Raw genomic sequence first — 22,658 nt, forward strand, 5'->3', positions numbered from 1 at the left:
GCTGTTTAAATGGCTTAGTGTGCGGCGGGTTGCGGAGATCACCGAATTTTACCTAATATGTTTTATACTTTTTCTACAATTACTTTATAATCAAGTCCACAAGGTGCTGTCCGGCATCTGAAGACGCTCGCGCGATGGTTTCTTGTGGCGTTGTGTTTTTTGAGCGTGCCCTAACCTTGTTGAAATTTTTCTGGTGGTTTCTAGGAGAATAGGAAGTTGCGTCCAGGGGAGGTTGTGGAAGAGCGAAAGGTGAGACAGAATGTGCTACGCAGTGCATTCAGGACAAATAACTGTCATCTCTATCTTTCCGCCTCTGCACGTCTCTCTCGCTAAAAATCTGCTCACGACTAAACGCTCAAGACGATTATTTTTTTAGTTATTTTTTGCTGCACTTTTTCCCTTAATTTTAATTCACGCCTTTTTGCTCAATTTTATTTAGTTTAGGTTTAAAATCTCTTTATTTTTATTTCGCTATGGTAGTACATAATTTTTCTCGGTAGTCCATCATATACACTTTTTTCTCTCGACGAAATAAATTTTTCCGATTTTATTTTTTCTATTTCCGTTTTCAATATTATTCATATATATTATTCTCTCATTAATTTCTGTCTCGCCAAGCTCATCGATCTCTTTCGTTTCCTTCTTCTGGGGTAATATTAATTTTCATTTTCGTTTGTGCACTGATTCTATTTATTTCTTTTGGTTCTCAGTTGTTGTTATCATTTATTTCTTGTTTTGATTTCTACAGGCTGGGAATAAATTGCGGCCCGGTGAGGTATTTGATGCGAAGGTGAGATTCTTAAGTGTCGCACCTTCCGCGGGTTATTTCTTGTTCTTTATCATTAGAAAATATTCTCCCTTTGGCATTGATCGGGAATTCGCAATTTTCATTTTGATTTTTTATCATTTCCGCTACATGTCACCTTATTTTTATTTCAGTAGATATTAGATAGATTTTTAGTTGCCATTTAGTTCTAGGACGTTTAATTTAGTTTCAGTTTGTTGTTTGTGTAGGAAAAGTTTTGAACCGAGATTTTCAAAAAATTTTACTGCTCACTTTCAACTGACCAGTTCCAGACTTTTCACATTGCTGCATGTCTCATCTGCTCATTTTATTTTTCAGTTACTCTTTTTTGTTTTGGGCCTGGGCAAAAGTTTTGACCGATTTTTTAATCAATGCCAAACCAGTTTGAATACTAGAGGATTAGCAATCTACAGAGTAAAACAATTATTTATTTGTGTTGATTTCCTTCCAAACAATTTTCGTCCATATCTTATTATTTAGTTTCATTTCATCATCGGTATACAAGCAAATTATTGTTTTACTTTGTTTTCTCTCCGCATTTCTTTCTGTTTACAAAAGTTATTCTTTTATGTTGGTTCTCACGCCATTCAGATTTCTGTTCTCACATCTTTCACTATCGCATTTACCTTGTTATTAATATATGATTTCATTTTTATTTGTTTGGTCAGCCTCTTTCTCTCTTTGTTTTGATCGCTATTTTTAATTTATTATTTACTTTTATTTTCTCTCTTCCCTCTCTCTATCAGAAAAAAGGGGGCCGTCCCGGCGAATTGGAGGAAGCCATGTCCAAGCAGGTTAGAAAACCTGGTGCCAAAAATAGAGATATAAAAAAGTGCACACGTCCACCGCCCTATGCGCCATATACATAATTTATACAAAAATATAAAAAAACTTCTCGCATATTAATTCTAATCTAAATATATCTCCGCGGCGTCTAAATTTCTCGGAATAACTTTCATCAGCTCCATTTTTCAAATTAAACCTTGTTCTGCTTAATTTTCCGTGAAGAAATAAAAAGATATCTCCGACTAAACAGACCGGCCGAGGTCACAGTCTGAATCGAGCTTCGTATTAATTCACATCATGGTGCACAGGGTGTTGGAGTGGCCATAGAGAACTATGCTGGTTCGTGTTATTTTCTCGTGGATTTCCAGTGGGGTTTCTCTCTGTTTGTTTTATTTTTATCCTGTCTATCATCTTCTTCACTTTATGTTATTTTACTTTTATTTTCAGTGCTTATTACGATTTTATTATTTTCTTTTCAGTTCTCGTCCCGTTTATATGTGTCCTTTTTATTTTCATTTCCAGTTTTCATTAATTTCACAAGTTCTGTTGCGCAATACGTTTGTGCCTATACCAAGGCGAAAACAATAAAAGATTAAATAACGCTACATTGCGCTTCAAATAACAACATACTCAACTCCATTTCCAAATAACACTTTCATTTATATGAACAAAGTTAAAAATAATATTAATTGGTAGATTAGCAACAAAAAATGCATGAATTTTTAAGCTGTTCAATTTAATACCCTCTTAGTTAGAAAAACAAATATGGTAGTGTAGCTTAGAAAAGCACAAGCGTCGCGCGAGAGCGACTCTTGGCTTTGATGGTAACGCTGCTAATCCTTTACAAATTTTCGTCAGTTTCTTTTATTATTTTTTATTATTTCCTACTCGTCTGTGTGCGTACTTCTTGTTTTGTTTTATTTTCGTTCCCCGTTCTCAAAAAAACTCCGACTAATTTGTGAAAACTACACAGAGGAGGCGACCAAGTACGGACGCGAGGCGGCCGAGCGTTGCGGACGCCGGCGAGTTGATCGACAAACCGTCCACGCCTCTCAAGCCCGTCGGCCAACCTGGGCCTCCGGCCATTGTCGACGTGCAAGAGAGCTACTCAGCCGTTGAAGGTCCATTTTTTTTATCAAATTTGTTATAAAAAATTGGAAAACCTCAAAAATTTGTTGCAATATATTTTTTTAAAGAGACAATGGGTTAGAAATTTTAAAAAATATTTGCTTTTTTTTGTTTATTACAAACTAATTAAATTTGTAACCCTTTGAAACTTTGTTGACAAGAGTTGTCATCATAATATTAAAAGAAATCTAATTTTAGAAGCTCTGCCCCATATTTAGCACCTGCCTCAATATATTTAAAATAATACTGGAAAAGACACTTCTAAAAATATCCCATATTAATCAAATGGTGATATAAACGAACGAATCTTTAATTTTATCCTCCATCCACAGATCAAGTGGGCTACATCACCGTCCAGGTTGAGGGCAACCCTCCACCAACCTTCAAATGGTTCAAGGTAAGCAAAGCGATTTTTTCTTTTAGAAATGAAAATTTATATTTTGCAAATTCAGGGCATGACCGAACTCCAAGACGAGGGTCGGTACAAGTTCTTGACCGATGGCGAAACCAACTCCATCACTCTGTGCATCCGAAAGATCAAACCAAACGACGAGGGCAACTACAAGATCGTAGTTTCAAACGAACATGGCGAAGACTCGGCCGAAATGATGCTCTATGTTTCTGGTGGGTGAATTCTTAAGTTTTTCATATTAAGAAGCGCTATAGGCCATTCTTTGGTTTGAAATATTTTAATATCCCAACACAGATTATTTCTAGACTGAAAGAAGTAATTCAAAACAAAACATTTTATAACAATGTTTTATTATTTTCTATGGAAAAATCAAATTTTTAATAAAATGATATATATCTAGTTTTTAAATAATTACTTTGGATATTGTAAATTTCAGACGCTAGTGGTATGGACTTCCGTGCCATGTTGCGCAAGAGGAAGTACGCCAAGTGGAAGAACGAGGAGCAGAAGGAGGAGGTGGACCTGAAGGCAGTCGAGCCTCCAAAGCCCGCGCTCAAGAAGGTCGAAAGAGTGAGTACTTCCGTTTCGTTACTTTTAACCAATCTCTCCACAGCGGACGCAACTTTTTCAACAGAAAAACGAGAGCATTTTAATCGTTGTTTCACAATTATTGGCCACTTTACTTGTTTTATGTATCTTTATGTCTATACGTCATGCTTTAAGTGTTGCCTATGTGTACAGGCATATACATCTATATCTATATGTTTTATAATTATTTCATCTGATACATGTGTTAAAAAATCAGACAGTTCATGTCGATAACCTTGCCTAGGTTGGAAACGGTAAAATTCCGAGAGGAAACTAAAATTCACCTTAAATAATCATCTTGCATTGCTCCGGTCTAAATCTGATAAAAATTGACCTGATCATAACTTGGACTAAATAATCACAAAGGCTAAGATTTTCCGGTTCGACTAAACAAAGCAACAGGAGAATCGCCCTTTCTCTTCACAACACTAAACATTAATAACGCAACAAATTTCTGTGCTCTTAAATAAAAAGCAATGATTGCAGCCAGAGGAGAAAAATGGCGATTTAGAAACGGGATTCTTCGACGATCCTGAAACAGGAATGGTAATAGTCAAAGTGGAAGGCAAGGAACTGTGTAGAGTCCCAGCCGAACAGAAATCGAGGGCCCAAAGCTGGCAATGGCTTAAGGTAGTGATTGGCTCATCAATTATTAAAAATTGAAAGCACAAATAGCTACACAAAGCCCTTCCCCACCCACCATCCTCAAATGCCAAAATTATTTTGCATTTAATACTTAAAAAAAAAAATACAAGACATTTTTCAACACCCGAATTAAAAAATAAAACGAGATAAGAAATGACGCTCCCATTTTGATTTTTCGCCGAGGGTCCCGCACTGCATGCTGGATTACGCAAAGATCATTTTTTCAAAGTAGAACAGAAACCTTTTTCCTCCTAATACGCTGCATTTAACTCCATTATCACCAATTAAAAACGCCTAAAACGTTAAAATATCGAGTCAATTAAAAAATTTAAATAATAAAATTCTGCCTACATTCCTCGCCAACTAAAATTAAAATTAAATTCATCAGTAATTCTAAAGCGCCTATTAAGCGATTAAAAATTTCAGCTCACGAATTCCCTAAGGCAATTGCTAGGTATGTATAAAATTTCGCACTCACGTTCTGTAAATAAAAATCAAAACTCTGATTGGAAAAGCAAAAATTCGCCTAGGCAAGGTTTAGGTTCAGTTCTTTTGAGTGCCTGCTTTGCCTGCTTGTGGTGCTGAGAGAATGATCGCCCTTGTGCATGCCGTTTCGGTGTCTCTCTTTAATTAATTAATGGTGATTAAATAATCTTAAAAAACAAATTAGCTGCCATGCTGAGATGTGCATGAAGTGAATCAAAGTAGGGAGCTCATCTCTATGTCTCTAATCCGCGCGAGACAAAAAAAAAACGATTCGGTGAACTTTTAAAATTTCCGCACGCTAACTAGAAAAAACATAGAAGACATTTTAATTAAATAAAAAGACGGTTCTGCAAAAGCCGGTAACCTGGTCTGGTGAGATAAAAATTTGAGCTTTTAACCAGATTTTATTTCGATTCCAAATAAAAATTATTCTATTTGGTTTTGCAACAAAAATTTGGCTAAAAGTTTTAAAATTACACCAAGATTTTGGGTGCTGGAAAAAACTAAATCAAGATGACCGCGATCCTAATTAATGGAACAGTTTTGAATCTAATCTCTGTTTATGTGACCTGCAAACCAATCTAGGAAGTTTTTGGCAAAAAGAGGCGAAAGTCGGTCGAAGAAACCATTGATTGGCCGAAACTGATTGTACTGGATCGAGAACTACTCAAGGTTTGGCCCACAATTCTTTTTGACCTAAGGAACGGACCTTGGCAAAACACACAATTAATAAAAAATAATCTATTGAAACATCAATAATTCAACAAAGACAAGATTCTAATCAATTAATCAATTCTACGCCGCAAGCCGAATATAATTAAATTAATTCAACCCCGCAGTTTTTTAATTTTTAAATAAAAAATAATCGCCGATTTTTAATTATTTTCCGTTTTTTCAATATCCTAAATAAAAGAGGTGTGCAATGAATCTAATTTGGAAGTCTCTCAGCCGCATCTAATTAATCTCCAGTTTTCATTTTCTCGCTCTAAAGTGGTTCATAATCAATTACCGACCACCTTGCATGAGTGTGCGTGCGTGTGGGTGTCACAATCACACACATGTGTGTCCGTGCGTGTTGGTCCATTTGTCAGCAATGTCGTGTGTTATAGCCTAGCAACTCAGAACGGCGACGCTCGCTCGCGGACCTCATTCCCGACTGGCCGAAGCTGCACCACTGGGAGGTTGGCCCCCTTGCCTAAATGTCTCCTCTTCGCTGCTCTCTTTTAACTCTCAGAGTTGTTCTTTCAGACTCAATTTCCGCGCAGTCTCTACTAGCCCTAGTTCTCTACCCGGCCGCTCTCTCTCGTTTTTTATTCATTTATAAAAAATAAATTTCATCACAAATAATAATGAAAATCTTCTGCGCAAAATGTCCTTCTATGTCTTTCTGTGTTTCTGTCTTTCGTAATCGTTGTCTAATGTTTGTCTGAATATTATGTTATAAAAACTCATCACTTCCGTGTGCGCTCTTCACTCAAACTGGTCTGTGGAACTTATGGTCCGAAATTACAAAGGTATGCAACAGGCTGTACATTCTGGTCGCGCCGGTTGCATAAAACAACATTTCGGAGGCATTCGTCCACGGGTCAGATTTTTTTGGCAAATAACCATCGCAATTCACAGCATGGAGTGATTAAAAACTCTCACTTACTTCATGTCTTTACTTCTATTCTGTCGTGATTTTTCAACATTCATGGTCATTTTTTTTTTCTGACAGCATAAACATGTCACGCCGGGCAGCTACAAAAAGTCAAAATCAGGTAGCTGCTTGGCTTTTTGGACTGTAATAACTATTTTTTCCACGCGGCACAGATACATAATTTAAATCAAAAACTGACAAATTGGCAGAGAAAGCCAAAAAATCTCATTTATTATTTTTTTGAAAATGTGTCGTGCTATTCAATATTTTCAAACACCATGATTATTTTTTAGTATGCAACCAAATCTGTATATACATAAATATACATAAATCTGTACAGATCAATCAAATTAATTGTGTTAGTCTCACGTTTATACTTTTGATCAGCACTTTCCAGCAACCACTCTCTCAGCAATTTCTCTCATCATCTCTACATCTCATTTTCTACTATATTAAATTCTCTTGAGGATTTTCTTCTCTTGCACCGCGCTCGAATTCGTCAAAAAGAGAGGCTAACTTTGGTTTTGTGACGCTTTCTAGAAACAAGAGTCGTTCATGAAGCCCTTGGTCGACCAGCACGCAAAGGAGGGCAAGGACAAAAAGGTCATGTTCGAGGCAGTTTTCTCAAAGCCCAACTGCAAACCGAAATGGTTTGTCCGCAAGGATGTAAGAATTTTCATAATTTACATCTGCTAAAAATTAAAAAAAACTTTCTTTAATTTCTGAAGGAACTTTTCCCCGGCTCAAAATACAAGTTCAAGAACGAGAACGATGTTTATCAACTTATCATTTTCCAACCCAAAGTGGAGGACACTGGAAAATACACTATTGAATTTGCCGGCGTCAGCTGCACGGCCTACCTCACGGTTGAGGGTTAGTTTTTCCATTCTGTCACCCTTCCCTGTTTAAATTTTTAAATTTCAGAGGCCGACCCGGTTTACACGTTCTTGAAGCCTCTCGCAAAGAAGACAAACGGTTACATTGGTTTCGAGGTCCAGCTCGAATGTACCGTGAGCAACAGCATGGCTCAGATCAGTTGGTGGCAGGGCGACAAGAAAATCGAGGACGGAGACCGATTCAGCATCTCAAAGGATCTGAGCGGCGTGTGCCGTTTGGTGATCAAAAGTGCCCTGGCTTCCGACGGTGGCCAAATCACCTGCCGTATCGAAAAGCAGGAGGATAAGACCATCACTAATCTCAGCGTTGTTGGTACGTTAAAAAACTCTTTGCTCAGGTTTAAACGGGGTGAAAAAAAATTTAGTGGTTCTTACCTTTTAGAAGTTTTTGCTGTGACAAAAAAATGCCTGAAACAAATAATTATGTTACCTTTTAAAAATAATTGAAAGAAATATAATATTTTATTAGAAAATCTAACTCTTCCTAAATTTATATTATTATTTCTTTTCAGACTACCCTTACAAGTTCACCAAGGTACTCAAGAGCCAGACTTGCACAGAGAAGGACACCATCACCCTTTTGTGCGAGTTGGACGACGCTGGCGGCGAGGTCAAGTGGTTCAAAAACGGCGAGGAGATCAAGCCGGATAAGAGGATTCAGATCTTGAAGGACGGCCGCAAGAGAAAACTGGTGATCAAGGACGCCAAGGTCACCGACGCTGGCATGTACAAATGTACCAGCAATGCGGATGAGACCGAAGGAGAGGTTGTTATCGATTGTGAGTGGCAAAATTCTTGGGAAATAGATACAAAAATATTTAATAAAATCTTAATTGCAGACATGAATCGGTTTAACAAGAAACTCAAAGACACCGCAATCGTCGAGCGTGAAAAACTGGTGCTCGACATCGAATTGCAAGACCAAACTGCACCTGCCGAGTGGTTCTTCAATGGCAAACCGATTGTTCCTGATGGAGACAGGTCTGATTAAAAACAAAAATAAAATCTCTGAATATTCAAATTCAATCAATAAATTATTATTGAACAGGATTGAGATCAAGAACCTGGGCGGTGGAAAGCACCAACTGATCATCAACCGCGCCGAGATGTCAGACGAGGGTGAAATCACCTGCGAGTCCGGCAAGCTCAAGTCGAGCTGCAACATCTCAGTGAAGAAGGGCGAGTCGAAGCCGTCCATCAACATGGCAGGTGATGTAGAAGGACCGGTGACGAAACCGATCATTTTCGAGGTGCCATACACAGGTATTAGGGAGCGCGCCCTTTTCGCCCCCTGCCGCTCAGGGGGTGGAGAGAGCAGGTGACGCCATTCGCTTTTGTTGTTTAGTTGAAGGGACGCGGCTGTCGCAAGTTGAGGCCAAGCTGATCAAGGACGGCAAGACGCTGCCGCTCAAGGAGGTCGAGATTGTCGTGCAGGACGACAAGGTCACGATTAAATTCAAGAAGCCGGTTCGCAATCTTTCCGGACCATATAAGATCAAATTGTCCAACTCGCAGGGCGATGACACTCGAGATATCAAAATTAACATGCAAGGTACACTAGGGCCAAACACAACAGGATTAACAATGTCTAATTCTTCTAATTTAACTTTCCTTTGGCCGCCTTTTTCGGACTCCCTAGACAGAGTTTCCGAGGCCTTTAATATTTATATTCCATCTCTAATTAATTTTATTTCATTCTCACAACTTAATACTAATATCGACTTTTTCTTATGATTTTTCACAGAGGTTTTCTTACAATTTGGATACTACTTTTTACACACTCACACAACCAGTTTTGGCCGACTTTTCGACATCAGAAGAGTGGGATTTTTATTTTTCGGCTTCTTGAGCCGCTAGAACTTATCATGTAACATTTTTCTAATCACATCTAATAAATGTTTTTTATATTTTTTCGCAGGTTTTTATAATTTTTTCTAGATGACAATAATCATTTTTTATTTTTTACTAAATCTTACTGGTCTTGAAAATTCCAATTTGAAAAAAAAAATAGATAAAAATTTTACCAAAATTACAATTTTCAGCACCAGTTGGTTTTGGTTTTCTTTCTAATTCAATAAAATCCATCTAATAATTTAATTGATTGTGGTAGCTTCTGTTGGAACTATTCAACTAATATTAAACCAACTCCGCAGATGTCCCTGGATCACCTCAAGACATCAACGTCACAGACGTTTTCCAGACCTCGTGCGTAGTGCACTGGAAGGCACCGAAAGACGACGGTGGCTCTCCACTTTTGCACTACGTCCTGGAAAGACAGGATCTCAGTGCCAAAGGTAAAAATTATTAGCACTAAATTTTACTGAAATTTTTAATATACATTTGATTTAATCAACTAGGCGGATGGTCATCGGTGGCCGAGGTTCCGGTTGGACAGCCAACCACCTTCAAGTGCGAAGACCTATCACCCAAAAAGGAATACAAATTCAGGGTCAAGGCTGTTAACAAGATGGGAGCCTCAGAGCCAACAACCTTCAACAAAACAATCCTGGCCAAGGATCCTTGGGGTAATTAAATTTTCAATTCAAAATTTTTAAATAAACACAAATTTTAAATATAGACGAGCCAAGCAAGCCCAACAATGTGGAGGTGCTTGACTGGGGCAAGGACCACGCTGATCTCAAGTGGACCAAGCCTGAGTCCGATGGAGGAGCTCCAATTACAGGCTACGTCATTGAGTTCAAAGAAAAGTTCGCTAAGGATTGGAGCCCTGGAAAAGAGATCGGAGACGTTTTGGGCGCAACCATTGACGGCCTGAAGGAGGGCTGCCAGTACGAGTTCCGAGTCAGGGCCATAAACAAGGCTGGTCCTGGTACACCCAGTGATGCCACCAAGCCAATCATTGCAAAGGAAAGATTCGGTAAGAATTAAATTGCAATAATTTATTTATTATATTATTATTTTTTTTTCAATCTAAAATATATTTTTGTGTTAAAAATTAAATATTTTTTAATACAATAATCTTCTCTTGCTTGCAGTCAAACCTTTCATTATTGGCAACGACTTGATCAACATTGTTGTCAAGAAGGGACAGGTCATCGCTTACGACATCAAGTACGGAGGCGAACCTGAACCTGAGGTTGTCTGGAAGCGAGACACAACCGAGCTGAAGGAAGATGCACCACCAGATCAGAGGTGAAATAAAAAAATTTTAAAATTATTAAAAGACGAAGAACTAAACCTTTTAAATTTAGAACCACCATTGACAAGTACGAGCGCAATACAGTTCTCACAGTGCGTAGAACCGTCAGAGGAGACAGTGGAAAGTACAAGCTCATTTTGAGCAACACTTCGGGCTCTTGCGAGGCTAGTGCTGATGTGGTTGTGCTTGGTAAGGATAAAATTAAAATATCGTTTTATTTTAAAAATTGTGATACATATTTGTTCCATTTTGGAAGTATAAATAGTGAAAATTTTAAAAAAAGGAAAAAATAGCCCACATAAACTCAATTATTCTATAATTGAATTCGCAATATATCACAAAGGCGTGGAAAGGAAGTCTAGATAGGTACCGAGCGTACCTACTCTTCTTGTTGTTGCAACAAACGAAAGATAAGATGATAAAGTTTTTTTTCGAGATTTTTTTCGGCACTGAAGATGGAAGTGCCTTCTTCACAGAATGACAGGTACAGAAGAAATCATACACACAGTCAAGTATGCGTAGGGGAAGGGGTAGGCTGTTTGTGATATATTGCTATTTTTATCATTTTACTTGGTATAACTATTACTTTTTTTTAATTATATTAACAATTTTTTTGCCATGAATTTATTTTTACCCCGGCCTAGAGAAAATACGCCCGCTCTGCAATGTCAAAAATTACAAAGAAATATTCAAAGATCCAGCAACTTTTGCGTTTTTATAAATACTTTAATTTAGCAAATATTTTGGCCAGAAAACCAGCTACAGAAAACCAAAACCAAACTCCAAAAGCGGAATCCCTGAGAACAATTTAAAACCCAAATTATAAAAGAGGCAGGAAATTTGCAAACTGCAAATTTCACACCCCATCTCAATCAGTCACGACTCCGAACAAAGGAAAAACGTATCATACAATGACCACAACACGTATGAAACGGAAATAATCTGCATGCTCACATGCAAATTTTGCGAGCCCCATTACGTTGGAAAACAATTAACTGGCTGCGACAAAGAATGCATGGCCACAGAAAAACAGTAAAAACTGAACAAGTGGTCCCCGTATCAATGCACGTGAAATCACACGACAAGAAATCATTTTAGAGAACTGCTTCGAGTAAAACTTATTCGATCCCTCCCAGAAAAAATCATCAGGCAGCGACTTACATCGATTAAAACATGCATAATTTACGAGTTTGATCCAATCTCAATCAGCCCCGGAGCTAAACCTTTTTTATTTTAACAAATTAAAATTATTCAGACAAACCATCAAGACCAATTGGCCCACTTAAGGCTGAGGAGGTCAGAGCTGACCACATCAAGGTCAAGTGGGAGAAGCCTGCGGACAACGGTGGCTCCGAAATTACCGGCTATGTGCTGGAAAAGATGGACCTGGACACCGGACGCTGGGTGCCTGCTGGAGAGGTTAGCGCCGACAAGGACACCTTCAAAGTGGAGGGACTGACACCTAAGAAGAAATACAAGATTAGAGTAAAGGCTGTGAACAAAGAGGGAGAATCCGAACCGTTGGAGACGGAAGAAGCCATTTTGGCCAAGAATCCGTATGGTAGGTGGAAATACGACCAAAAAAACAAAAATAATTACACAAAAAACATTTTTTTATCACCATATTTTTTGGAAAAAAATTAAACTGAAAAATTTAATACTTTTCGAGGTAAATTCCCTTTTTTATTAAAATGACAAACGTGATATTAGATGAGCCTGGACGTCCTGGTAAACCCGAAATCTTTGATTACGATAATCAAAGTGTCAGCCTACGCTGGACAAAGCCTGAAACCGACGGCGGTCGCCCAATCTCGCACTACACGGTCGAGATGAAAGATAAATTCTCAGTTGAGTGGGTCGAGGTGGCGAAAACCTCAGACCCGACTTGCGAGGCCAAAGTCGAAGGCCTCAAAGAAAAGATGATCTATCAGTTCAGAGTAAGGGCTCACAATAAGGCTGGTAACGGCGAGCCTAGTGACCCAACTGATAACCACGTCTGCAAGCATAGGAATCGTAAGTGCCGTTCACAATCTATCAGCTTATTAATTACTTCGCTTTTTCAAGCTGACGCTTTTCTAATTTTTAATTACTTAATTTTCCAACGGCACGACGCAGCTTTGCTTTTTACTAGCGCTGATAACATTTTAGACATCAGATCTAGACAAAATTATTTAATACCTAAACAGAACTAAGATGAATTTGAATAAAAAAAATTATAATTAATTCTAATCATTAACAGACTGAAAATAATGCTTTAAAAACTAGAAAAAAATAAAAATATTAATGATTTAATCTTGCCTATGCAGCTAACAATTTAAAAATGCTGGAAATAATTGAAACAAAACTACTGCCTTATTACCCTTTACTCAAACTCACTTGAGATTAACTATAAAATTCCCAGAGCACAAAGTAAAAAATCAGCAATTAACCGGCGACTTCTTCCGCAACACAACAAGATGTATATAGCAACCGCTGCGAGAACCTCTAATCAACGCCTCATATAACAGGCATGGGCGATTAATACAACTCACGAAAAAGCTTAACCGAATAACTCACTTGCTAAGCAAAAATTGGGTTATAATTTCAGTGAGACCAAGAATTGACCGCTCTACGTTCAAGGGAGTTACGATCAAAGCGGGACGTGCCCATAAGTGGGCCGTCGATATTTCGGGTGAACCTCCTCCAACCATTCGATGGGTTTGGAGAGACAACGTTCCCCTTACAAACACAGCCAATATCAAAGTTGAAAACATCGACTATCACACAGATTACTCAATTATCAGTACCTCCAGGAAGGATTCTGGTCGGTACACACTTATTGCCGAAAACAAATCCGGGTCAGATCAGGAGACTGTAGAACTGACCGTCCTTGGTAACTTTCAAACGCGTTTTTGCAGACTTTCCTCACACTTCTCATGTTTTTCTAGACAAACCATCTCCTCCTTTGGGTCCTCTGGAAGTGACCAAGGTCCACAAGGAGGGATGCAGCCTCCAGTGGAAGAAGCCAGAAGACGACGGCGGCACTCCTATCAGGGAGTTCGAGATCGAGAAGATGGATCTGGACACTGGCAAGTGGGTGCGCGTTGGAAAGATCCCGGGAGAAAGGACGGACATGATGGTGTGCGGCCTGGAGCCTGGGCACAAGTACAAGTTCAGAGTTACAGCCGTCAACGATGAGGGAGACTCGGAGCCTTTGGTTGCTGAGCAAGCAATTGTTGCCAAAAATCCTTATGGTAAAATTTGGAAATTTTAACTTTAATTATATTTCTAAATATTGAGCAATATTTATCAACTGTCTCATCCTCATAAATTTAATATTTTCAATTTTTTTTTACAATTTCTGATTTATTAATTAATGTTTGAATTTTCCAATAATTGTTATACAATTATATTACTTATTTAACAAAACTTTTTTATACATAGATAAGTGTTAAAAAATTGATTGTTGCACAAACGACACCAACACCAGCAATAATTTTAAATATTGGTTGAATCTCTTTAATCAATTAATGTATTTAAATTTTAATTAATTCAGACGAGCCTACCAAGCCAGGAACTCCAGAGATCACTGATTACGACAACGAGAGTGTTAATCTCAAATGGACCGCGCCTAGCAGCGACGGTGGAGCCAAAATTGAGAAGTACATCATTGAAAAGAAGGACAAGTACAAGCCAGACTGGGAAAAGGCCATTGAAGTTCCTGGAGATCAGCTCGCTGCCAAGGTGCCTGACCTCAAGGAGAGGGCCGAGTACCAGTTCAGGATAGTGGCGGTCAACAAGGCTGGTCCTTCTCCTGCATCCGAACCAACTGGCATGCACATGGTCAAGCACAAGGCTCGTAAGTTGCAAAATAGAGTTATAAAAAAAGTACAAATTTAATATACAAAAAATATTTTCAGTGAAACCGAGAATCGATCGCACCAACTTGAAGCCAATAGTCATCAAGGCTGGAAAGATGGTCAAATACGACGTCAACATCAAGGGCGAGCCGCCTCCATCTGTCAAATGGGTGGTTAAGGACACTGAGGTCAAGTCCGAGGGCAACATTGAAATCATCAATGTTGACTACAACACCAAGATCACCATCAGCGACGCTGTCCGCAAAAACACCGGCTTGTACAAAATCATTGCCGAGAATCAGCACGGCAAAGATGAGGCTGAGGTTGAGATCACTGTATTGTGTAAGTTTAAAATAACTATCAATATCAATTAAAAAGCAAATAAAAATTAAATCAATTTTTTAGCCGCACCTGCCAGGCCAAAGGGTCCTCTCAAGGTGTCCGACGTCACCAAGAACAGCTGCAAGCTCAAATGGGATAAGCCCGAGGACGATGGTGGTTTGCCAATTCAGGCATACCAGGTGGAAAAACTGGACACCGCCTCCGGCCGATGGGTGCCCGTTGGAAGAACCGACAAGCCTGAAATGGACGTCAAGGGTCTGCAGGAGGGCAAGGAGTACCACTTCAGAGTCAAGGCTATTAACGAGGAGGGCGAGAGTGAACCTCTTGAAACCGAGAGTGCCACTTTGGCTAAGAATCCTTATGGTAAATCAGGTTTCCAGCAGCAATAAGTACAAAAATATTAAAAATGAAAAATATTTCAGACGTACCTGGAAGTCCTGGAGTTCCCGAGCTCACCGACTGGGACGTGGACCGGGTTGACCTCAAGTGGGAGCCACCAAAGAACAATGGTGGTGCTCCAATCACTGGATATATTGTTGAGAAGAAAGAGAAACTTGGAAGCTCTTGGGAAGAGGTTCTCAGCACAACTGTAAGCAAAAAATTAAAATCATTAATGAAGTCTTTTCAATGAAAAATATGTAGATACAATTAATCAACAAAAAGATTAATTTTTCTGAATTTAATGATAATTTAAAACTGCCTTTCATGCAATTATTCAATTATCTTTGAAAAAAATATAACACGTAAGTAATAACCAAAGAGTGCATATTTTCTAAAAAGTTTAGAATATTACTTAACTAATTATTTTTCTTTAAATTAAAACTTGCATCTAGTGATTTCAATTTAAAATTGGCTTTTCCTTGTTGGGTTTTGTGAGTTGTTTATTGTTTAAGAAAAACAATACCCTGCTCCACATGTTTCGGCTGCGGGCAGCAGCAATAATTCATGATATGTGAAAATATTTTGACAAGAAATGGTGCGCAAAATCAATCTTTTAAAAATTATTTTCATTCAAATTTACAGTTATTTTTCTATAAAAATTATTCAAAGATCACATTTTTACACTAAACCAGTTTTAACACAAAATTTGACAATTCAATATTTTGTAACAAATTAATATATAATAATTTTATATATATATATATATATATATATATATATATATATATATATATATATATATATATATATATATATATATATATATATATATATATATATATTGAAATTAAATTATTGTAACATGTGTTTTTTTTTCAGGTCAAAGATATTTGTGTGGAAAATGCATTTTTTTCATATGTCGCCACTGCTGTTTGCATATTACTGCAAATAATGTAGAAATACACAGACAGCAGTGGCGTTGAATGACTAAAATGCATTTTCCACAAAAATATCTTTGACATGAAAAACCAAAAAGAAAAATAATTAAAATAATTTTATAATATAGTCAGAGTCTTCTCTAAACCACCGTCGAGAAAGTTACGCCACAAAACATACGTTTTAATATTCTGACCAAAATTATTAATAAAATTAATTTAATAAAAAAAAATCAAAATTTTGGATGAAATTGTCAGAGAATAAAAATAATTTAATCTTCTCTTGACCCCACTAAGAAAGTTATGCCAAAAACACAGGTTTTAATATTCTCACCAAAATTGTAATTTAAATTAATTTAATCAAATAATATATTTCAAATTTTGAATTCAATTGTCAAATTTTGAGTTAAACAGAATTGTGGATCGTGAATTTATTCCGCAAAAATAACAAGTCAATTATATTAATAGTAATCATACAAATTATAGTAATTGATAGCCAATACTAATTAATTGTAATTGCAGGGACCAGATCCCAAGGGACGTGTTGATGGCCTTCGTGAGGGCAACACATACCAATTCCGCGTTCGTGCTGTTAACAAGGCCGGACCTGGAGAGGCCAGCGAACCTACAAAGCCACATATTGCCAAGGCTCGTTTCCTCAAGCCCACGATCAACAGGGAGAAGATGCAGAAAATTGTCATCAGGGCAGGACAGTCAATCAAATTCGACGTCGACATCAAGGGTGAGCCTCCTCCAGCCACCACCTGGAGCATTGGGTCCAAGACCCTTGAAAATAGTCCCACCTGCAAAATTGAGAATGTGGACTACAACACCAGACTCACAGTTACTGATGCCACTCGCAAGGACACTGGCACTTACACCTTGAAGGCCGTCAACGACTCCGGCTCAGACGAGGCCACCGTTGAAGTTTGTGTTCTTGACAAGCCAGGAAAGCCGGAAGGACCTTTGGAGGCCCTCGAAGTGCACAAGGAGGGATGCAAGCTCAAGTGGAAGAAACCCAAGGACGATGGTGGTCTGCCCATCACCAACTACGTTGTTGAGAAAATGGATGTGGCTACCGGAAAGTGGGTACCAGCTGGCAACGCAGACCCTGAGAACCCTGAACTTGAAATCAAGGGTTTGGAGCCAATGAAAAAGTACCACTTCCGCGTCAAGGCGGTGAACGAGGAGGGTGAATCCGAGCCACTAGAAACTGACACTGCTATTCTGGCAAAGAATCCTTTCGATGTACCAGCAGTTCCAGGAATGCCGGACATTGTCGACTGGGATGAGACCATGGTTAAGCTCAAGTGGGACCCACCTATCAGAGATGGTGGCTCTCCAATCACTGGCTACGTTATTGAATTTAAGGACAAGCAGAGCGGCAAACCCGATTTTGTTAAGTGCGCAGAGGTGCACGGCAATGTTTGCACAGGCACTGTTCCTAAATTGGAGGAGGGCAACGTCTACCAATTCAGAGTGAGGGCCGTCAACAAGGCTGGACAGAGTGAGCCCAGCGAAGAAACCAATCCTCATATTGCCAAGCCAAGAAATCTTGCACCTAAAATCGACAGGACTAATCTCGAAGCAATTAATATCAAGGTTGGTCAGCAAGTTTCACTTGATGTCAACATCATTGGAGAGCCCCCTCCAAAGGTCACTTGGACCTTCAAGGAGAAGGAGCTGCAGTCCGACGAGTTTGTCAGAATTGACAACATTGATTATAACACGAAGTTCTTTATCATGAGAGCCAGAAGAGCACAGAGTGGAACGTACAAAATTACAGCAACCAATGCCTCAGGAACTGACACAGCTGAGGTTAGCATTACTATTCTTGGTAAGCCAACTACGCCCAAGGGACCTCTTGAGGTTAATGATATTACCAAGAACGGATGCAAACTTAAGTGGAAGAAGCCCGAAGATGACGGCGGCTCACCAATTGAGTATTATGAAATTGAAAAATTGGATCCTCTGACCGGACAATGGCTGCCCTGTGGAACTTCAAAAGAACCTGAGGCTAACATCACTGGCCTTCAGGAAGGAAAGCCATACAAATTCAGGGTAAGGGCTGTTAACAAGGAGGGTGAGTCTGAAGAGCTGGAGACCGAAAAACCGATTATTGCCAAAAATCCATTCGACGAGCCCGGCAAACCTGGAAGACCTGAGCTCAGAAACTGGGACAAGGACTTCGTTGATCTTGAATGGGCCGCTCCTAAGAGCGATGGCGGTGCTCCCATTGAGAAATACATCATTCAGATGAGAGACAAGGAGGGCAGAAACTGGGTTGACGCATGCAGCGTACCTGGAGGCAAAACTGTCGGCCGCGTCACTAACGTTGAAGAAGGTCATGAATATGAATTCCGCATCGTGGCACAAAACAAAGCTGGGCCATCTGAGCCCAGTGACCCATCTAAGTCAGTTGTCTGCAAACCTCGCTTCTTGGCACCTAGGATTGATCGCAAGAACCTGCTCAAGAAGGTCATTCACGCTGGCCAGCTGCTGGTGATTGAGGCTGACGTACAGGGTGAACCTCCTCCAGAAATTATCTGGTTGCTGAAGGAACAGCCTTTGAAGAATACAGACAAGCTGAAAATTGAAAATGAAGATTATAAAACGAAATTCACTTTGAGCAAGTCAACACGTTCCGACACTGGAATTTACAAGGTCACTGCTAAGAACAGTTCCGGCACTGACCAAGTAGATGTTGATATTTGCGTGTTGAGCGCTCCTGGCAAGCCAAAGGGCCCGCTTAAGGTGTCTGACGTCACTGCCGAGAGTGTCAAGCTCAACTGGGAGAAGCCAGAAGATGACGGTGGTGTTCCTATTGACCATTACGTGGTTGAAAGGATGGACACTGACTCTGGAAGGTGGGTTCCTGTCACGACAACAAAGCTTCCAGAAGCTGAGGTGCCTGGCCTGAATGAAGGAAAGGAGTACATGTTCAGAGTTAAGGCCGTCAATGCCGAAGGAGAATCTGAGCCTCTTGATACTGACGTGCCAGTTATCGCGAAGAACCCATACGACCCCCCGGAGAAACCTGGCAAGCCAGATGTCAAGGATTGGGGAAAACACTTTGCAGATCTCAAATGGGCTGCGCCTAAGAACGACGGTGGCGCTCCAATTACTTCCTATGTTGTTGAAAAGAAAGATCAATACAGCTCTAAGTGGCAAAAGGCTATTGAAATTATTGGCAACAAGTGCGAAGCAAAGGTGCCTGATTTGGTTGAGGGCATGAAATACCAATTCCGAGTTCGCGCCTGCAACAAAGCCGGACAGAGCAAGCCTAGCGAACCAAGCGAAACAATTCTCGCTAAGGACCGATATACTCCACCGAAGATCGACAGAACCAATCTTAACAATATGTCAATCAAGGCCGGACAGCCCTTCAGGTTGGATGTGAAAATTTCTGGTGAACCTCCTCCAAAGAAGTCTTGGTTCTGTAATAAGGCCCGTCTGGAAACAAAGGACAACATGACGGTTGACTTTGAAGATTATCGCACTAAACTTTTTATCACCGGAATTTCCCGCCCATATTCTGGAACTTGGGTCATTAAGGCTGAAAATGATTCCGGAAAAGATGAGGCTTCTTTCGAAATCACAGTATTGGACAGGCCAGGCAAGCCTGAAGGACCACTCAGGGTAGCTGATGTACACAGAGAGGGCTGCAATCTTAAATGGAACCCACCTTTGGATGACGGCGGTTGTCCTTTGGAAGGATATGTCGTTGAAAAAATGGATACTGAAAAGGGCAGGTGGGTACCTGTTGGAAGGTGCAAAGAGCCAAAGATGGAGGTTGAAAATTTGGAGCCTGGCCAGGAATATAAGTTCAGAGTCATGGCTGTAAACTCCGAGGGTGAGTCCGAACCTCTAGATGTGCTGGAACCAATCATTGCCAAAAATCCCTACGATGAGCCCGGAGCACCTGGCAGGCCAGAGGCCACAGATTGGGACAGAGACCACGTTGATCTTAAGTGGACAGCACCAGAGAAGGACGGTGGCTCGCCAATCACTGGCTATGTCATTGAAAAGAAAGAGAAGGGAACTACCAAGTGGGTGAAATGTGGTGAGTCGAAGGGGCCCGAATGCAGCGGCCGCGCTCAGAACTTAGAGGAAGGCCAAACTTACGAGTTCAGGGTTCGCGCCGTCAACTTGGCAGGACCTGGAGAACCCAGCGATGCCAGCAAGCCCATTACCGCCAAGCCCCGCAAGTTGGCGCCTAAGATCGACCGCAAGAACCTGCGCAGCATCACTGTTCGTGAAGGCGAGCCAATTTATATTGATGTTAAAATTCAGGGTGAGCCTGCACCTGACGTCACGTGGGCCATGAATGGCAAATCGTTCAAGCAAACCAGCGCTAAGCGAGTTGAGGATGTGCCTTATAACTCTAAGTTCTACATCGACAAACCTGAGCGCAAAGACACTGGTGTTTATAAAATTCAAGCCACCAACCAACACGGTTCTGACAACGCAGATGTTGAAATCACTGTGGTTTCTAAGCCCGGAGCACCAGAAGGTCCTCTGGAGGTCTTTGACATTCACAAGGATGGCTGCAAACTGAAATGGAAGAAGCCAAAAGATGATGGTGGAGAGCCAATTGAAAATTACTTGGTTGAGAAGTTTGACCCTGATACTGGAATGTGGCTTCCTGTTGGAAACAGCACGAATCCAGAAATGGAGGTAACAGGTCTCACTCCCGGCCACGAGTATCAGTTCAGAGTGCGTGCTTGTAACAAGGAGGGAGTCTCCGATCCTCTTGATACTCTATCTCCGATTATTGCAAGAGATCCATTCACAGTTCCTGATGCCCCTGGTGCACCAGAGATAGTTGACTGGAGCCAAACTCATGCTGATCTCGTCTGGAAGGAACCAGCTTCCGACGGCGGCTCCTTCATCTTGGGCTACATTGTGGAGAAGAAAGACAAGTACAGTTCAATGTGGGAGAAGGCCTTGGAAACAAACAACGCTCTTCCTCAGGCCGTAGTTCACAACCTGATTGAAGGAAATGAATATCAATTCCGCATCATCGCCTTTAACAAGGCTGGTCAGAGTGAGCCATCTGAGCCAAGCAAGACATTCTTGGCCAAGGCGCGATACCTGCCGCCGAGAATTGACCGCAAAAACCTCAGAGACGTCAAAATCTCTGCTGGATCCACGCTTAAGTACGAAGCGGCCATCATTGGAGAACCTCCTCCAAATGTTGAGTGGCGTGATGCTGGTGGTCCATTGAAACAATCTAAGAAAGTCAACATTGACAATGTTGATTATAACACCAAGCTTATCATTAGGCCAGTCCAGAGAGGAGACTCTGGTGAATACACAGTCATCGCCTCTAACAGCTCTGGAAAGGACTCGGTCACCGTCAATGTCATTGTCACCGACAAGCCTAGCAGCCCAGAAGGACCTCTACAGATCAGCGATGTTCACAAGGAAGGCTGCAAGCTCAAGTGGAAGAGGCCAAAGGACGACGGTGGTGTGCCAATTGATTACTATCAAGTTGAGAAACTCGACCCTGAGACCAACACCTGGGTGCCTTGCGGCCGCAGCTCAGAACCTCAGCTCGATGTGGCCGGTTTGACACCTGGCAAGGAGTACAAATTCCGAGTTGCTGCAGTCAATTCCGAAGGCGAGTCTGAACCTTTGGTTGCTGAGCAGTCCATCATCGCCAAGAACCCCTTCGACGAACCTGGAAAGCCAGGAGATCTGAAGGCGGTTGATTGGGACAAGGACTTCGTCGCGCTTGAATGGAAGCCACCCAAGGAGGATGGTGGTTCACCAATTACTGGATACATTATTGAAAAGAAGGACAAGTTCGGCCACTGGGAGAAAGCCCTGGAAGTGCCTGGTGACAAAACTGCTGCAAAGGTTCCAGATCTCATTGAAGGAATTCCTTACGAGTTCCGAGTCCGAGCTGTCAATGCTGCTGGACCAGGAGAGGCGAGCAACACCACTCCTCCGATTATCACCAAGCCCAAGAATTTGGCGCCAAAGATCGATCGCTCCAAACTGCACGAAGTGCGCATCAAGGCTGGACAGAACTTCAACTTTGATGTTCCAGTCAGCGGAGAGCCACCTCCAGACACCAAATGGCTGCTCAGAGGCAAGGAGCAGAAGTCGAGTGAGAGGGTGAAGGTTCAGCACCCAGAGTACAACACCAAGTTAGTGGTGCGAAATGCTACCAGGGCCGAATCTGGCACCTGGACTATCACTGCTGAGAACATCAATGGAAAGGACGAAGCCGAAGTTGTAGTGGTTGTCCTGGACAAACCAAGCCCACCTGGAGGACCACTCAAGGTGTCCGACATCCATGCCGAAGGCTGCAAGCTCAGCTGGAATCCACCTGCCGACGACGGCGGCCAGCCCATTGACAAGTATGTTGTTGAAAAGCTGGACGAGGCCACTGGCAGATGGGTACCTGCGGGTGAAACTGATGGACCAGTTACCAACCTTGAAATTGATGGTCTTCAGCCTGGTCACAAGTACAAGTTCAGAGTGCGGGCATGCAACAAACAGGGCAAGTCCGATCCACTGCAGACAGCTCAGGCCATTGAGGCTAAAAATCCATTTGGTGAGAGTTAAATTTTTTTTATATTTACTATTTTATTGTGCTATATTTTAC

General features: G+C 40.9%; 1 protein-coding gene across 50 annotated transcripts in view; it reads left to right on the forward strand.

Annotated features, from left to right (window-relative positions):
- Nucleotides 1-22,658, forward strand: part of LOC132193014 (twitchin) — a 62,535-nt gene that overhangs the window by 21,321 nt on the left and 18,556 nt on the right. For 33 of the 50 annotated variants that reach the window (XM_059613299.1, XM_059613297.1, XM_059613305.1 and 30 more), the window contains 31 exons: nucleotides 205-249; nucleotides 749-790; nucleotides 1,552-1,599; nucleotides 2,565-2,712; nucleotides 3,052-3,116; nucleotides 3,172-3,343; nucleotides 3,568-3,701; nucleotides 4,206-4,349; nucleotides 5,436-5,522; nucleotides 5,960-6,031; nucleotides 7,030-7,155; nucleotides 7,218-7,362; nucleotides 7,414-7,698; nucleotides 7,898-8,164; nucleotides 8,225-8,366; nucleotides 8,434-8,648; nucleotides 8,731-8,937; nucleotides 9,539-9,679; nucleotides 9,743-9,910; nucleotides 9,964-10,263; nucleotides 10,382-10,538; nucleotides 10,598-10,734; nucleotides 11,801-12,106; nucleotides 12,256-12,558; nucleotides 13,133-13,417; nucleotides 13,473-13,778; nucleotides 14,081-14,383; nucleotides 14,445-14,726; nucleotides 14,790-15,089; nucleotides 15,149-15,315; nucleotides 16,565-22,607. In XM_059613299.1, the coding sequence (XP_059469282.1) occupies nucleotides 205-249; nucleotides 749-790; nucleotides 1,552-1,599; nucleotides 2,565-2,712; nucleotides 3,052-3,116; nucleotides 3,172-3,343; nucleotides 3,568-3,701; nucleotides 4,206-4,349; nucleotides 5,436-5,522; nucleotides 5,960-6,031; nucleotides 7,030-7,155; nucleotides 7,218-7,362; nucleotides 7,414-7,698; nucleotides 7,898-8,164; nucleotides 8,225-8,366; nucleotides 8,434-8,648; nucleotides 8,731-8,937; nucleotides 9,539-9,679; nucleotides 9,743-9,910; nucleotides 9,964-10,263; nucleotides 10,382-10,538; nucleotides 10,598-10,734; nucleotides 11,801-12,106; nucleotides 12,256-12,558; nucleotides 13,133-13,417; nucleotides 13,473-13,778; nucleotides 14,081-14,383; nucleotides 14,445-14,726; nucleotides 14,790-15,089; nucleotides 15,149-15,315; nucleotides 16,565-22,607 (11,542 nt within the window). The remainder of the gene's footprint in view (nucleotides 1-204; nucleotides 250-748; nucleotides 791-1,551; nucleotides 1,600-2,564; nucleotides 2,713-3,051; nucleotides 3,117-3,171; nucleotides 3,344-3,567; nucleotides 3,702-4,205; nucleotides 4,350-5,435; nucleotides 5,523-5,959; nucleotides 6,032-7,029; nucleotides 7,156-7,217; nucleotides 7,363-7,413; nucleotides 7,699-7,897; nucleotides 8,165-8,224; nucleotides 8,367-8,433; nucleotides 8,649-8,730; nucleotides 8,938-9,538; nucleotides 9,680-9,742; nucleotides 9,911-9,963; nucleotides 10,264-10,381; nucleotides 10,539-10,597; nucleotides 10,735-11,800; nucleotides 12,107-12,255; nucleotides 12,559-13,132; nucleotides 13,418-13,472; nucleotides 13,779-14,080; nucleotides 14,384-14,444; nucleotides 14,727-14,789; nucleotides 15,090-15,148; nucleotides 15,316-16,564; nucleotides 22,608-22,658) is intronic. The other 17 variants (XM_059613325.1, XM_059613349.1, XM_059613328.1 and 14 more) reach the window with 15 other exon arrangements.

The sequence above is a fragment of the Neocloeon triangulifer genome, unplaced genomic scaffold (genome assembly GCF_031216515.1).
Source record: "Neocloeon triangulifer isolate White Clay Creek 2 clone unplaced genomic scaffold, ASM3121651v1 ptg000003l, whole genome shotgun sequence".
NCBI lineage: Eukaryota > Metazoa > Arthropoda > Insecta > Ephemeroptera > Baetidae > Neocloeon > Neocloeon triangulifer.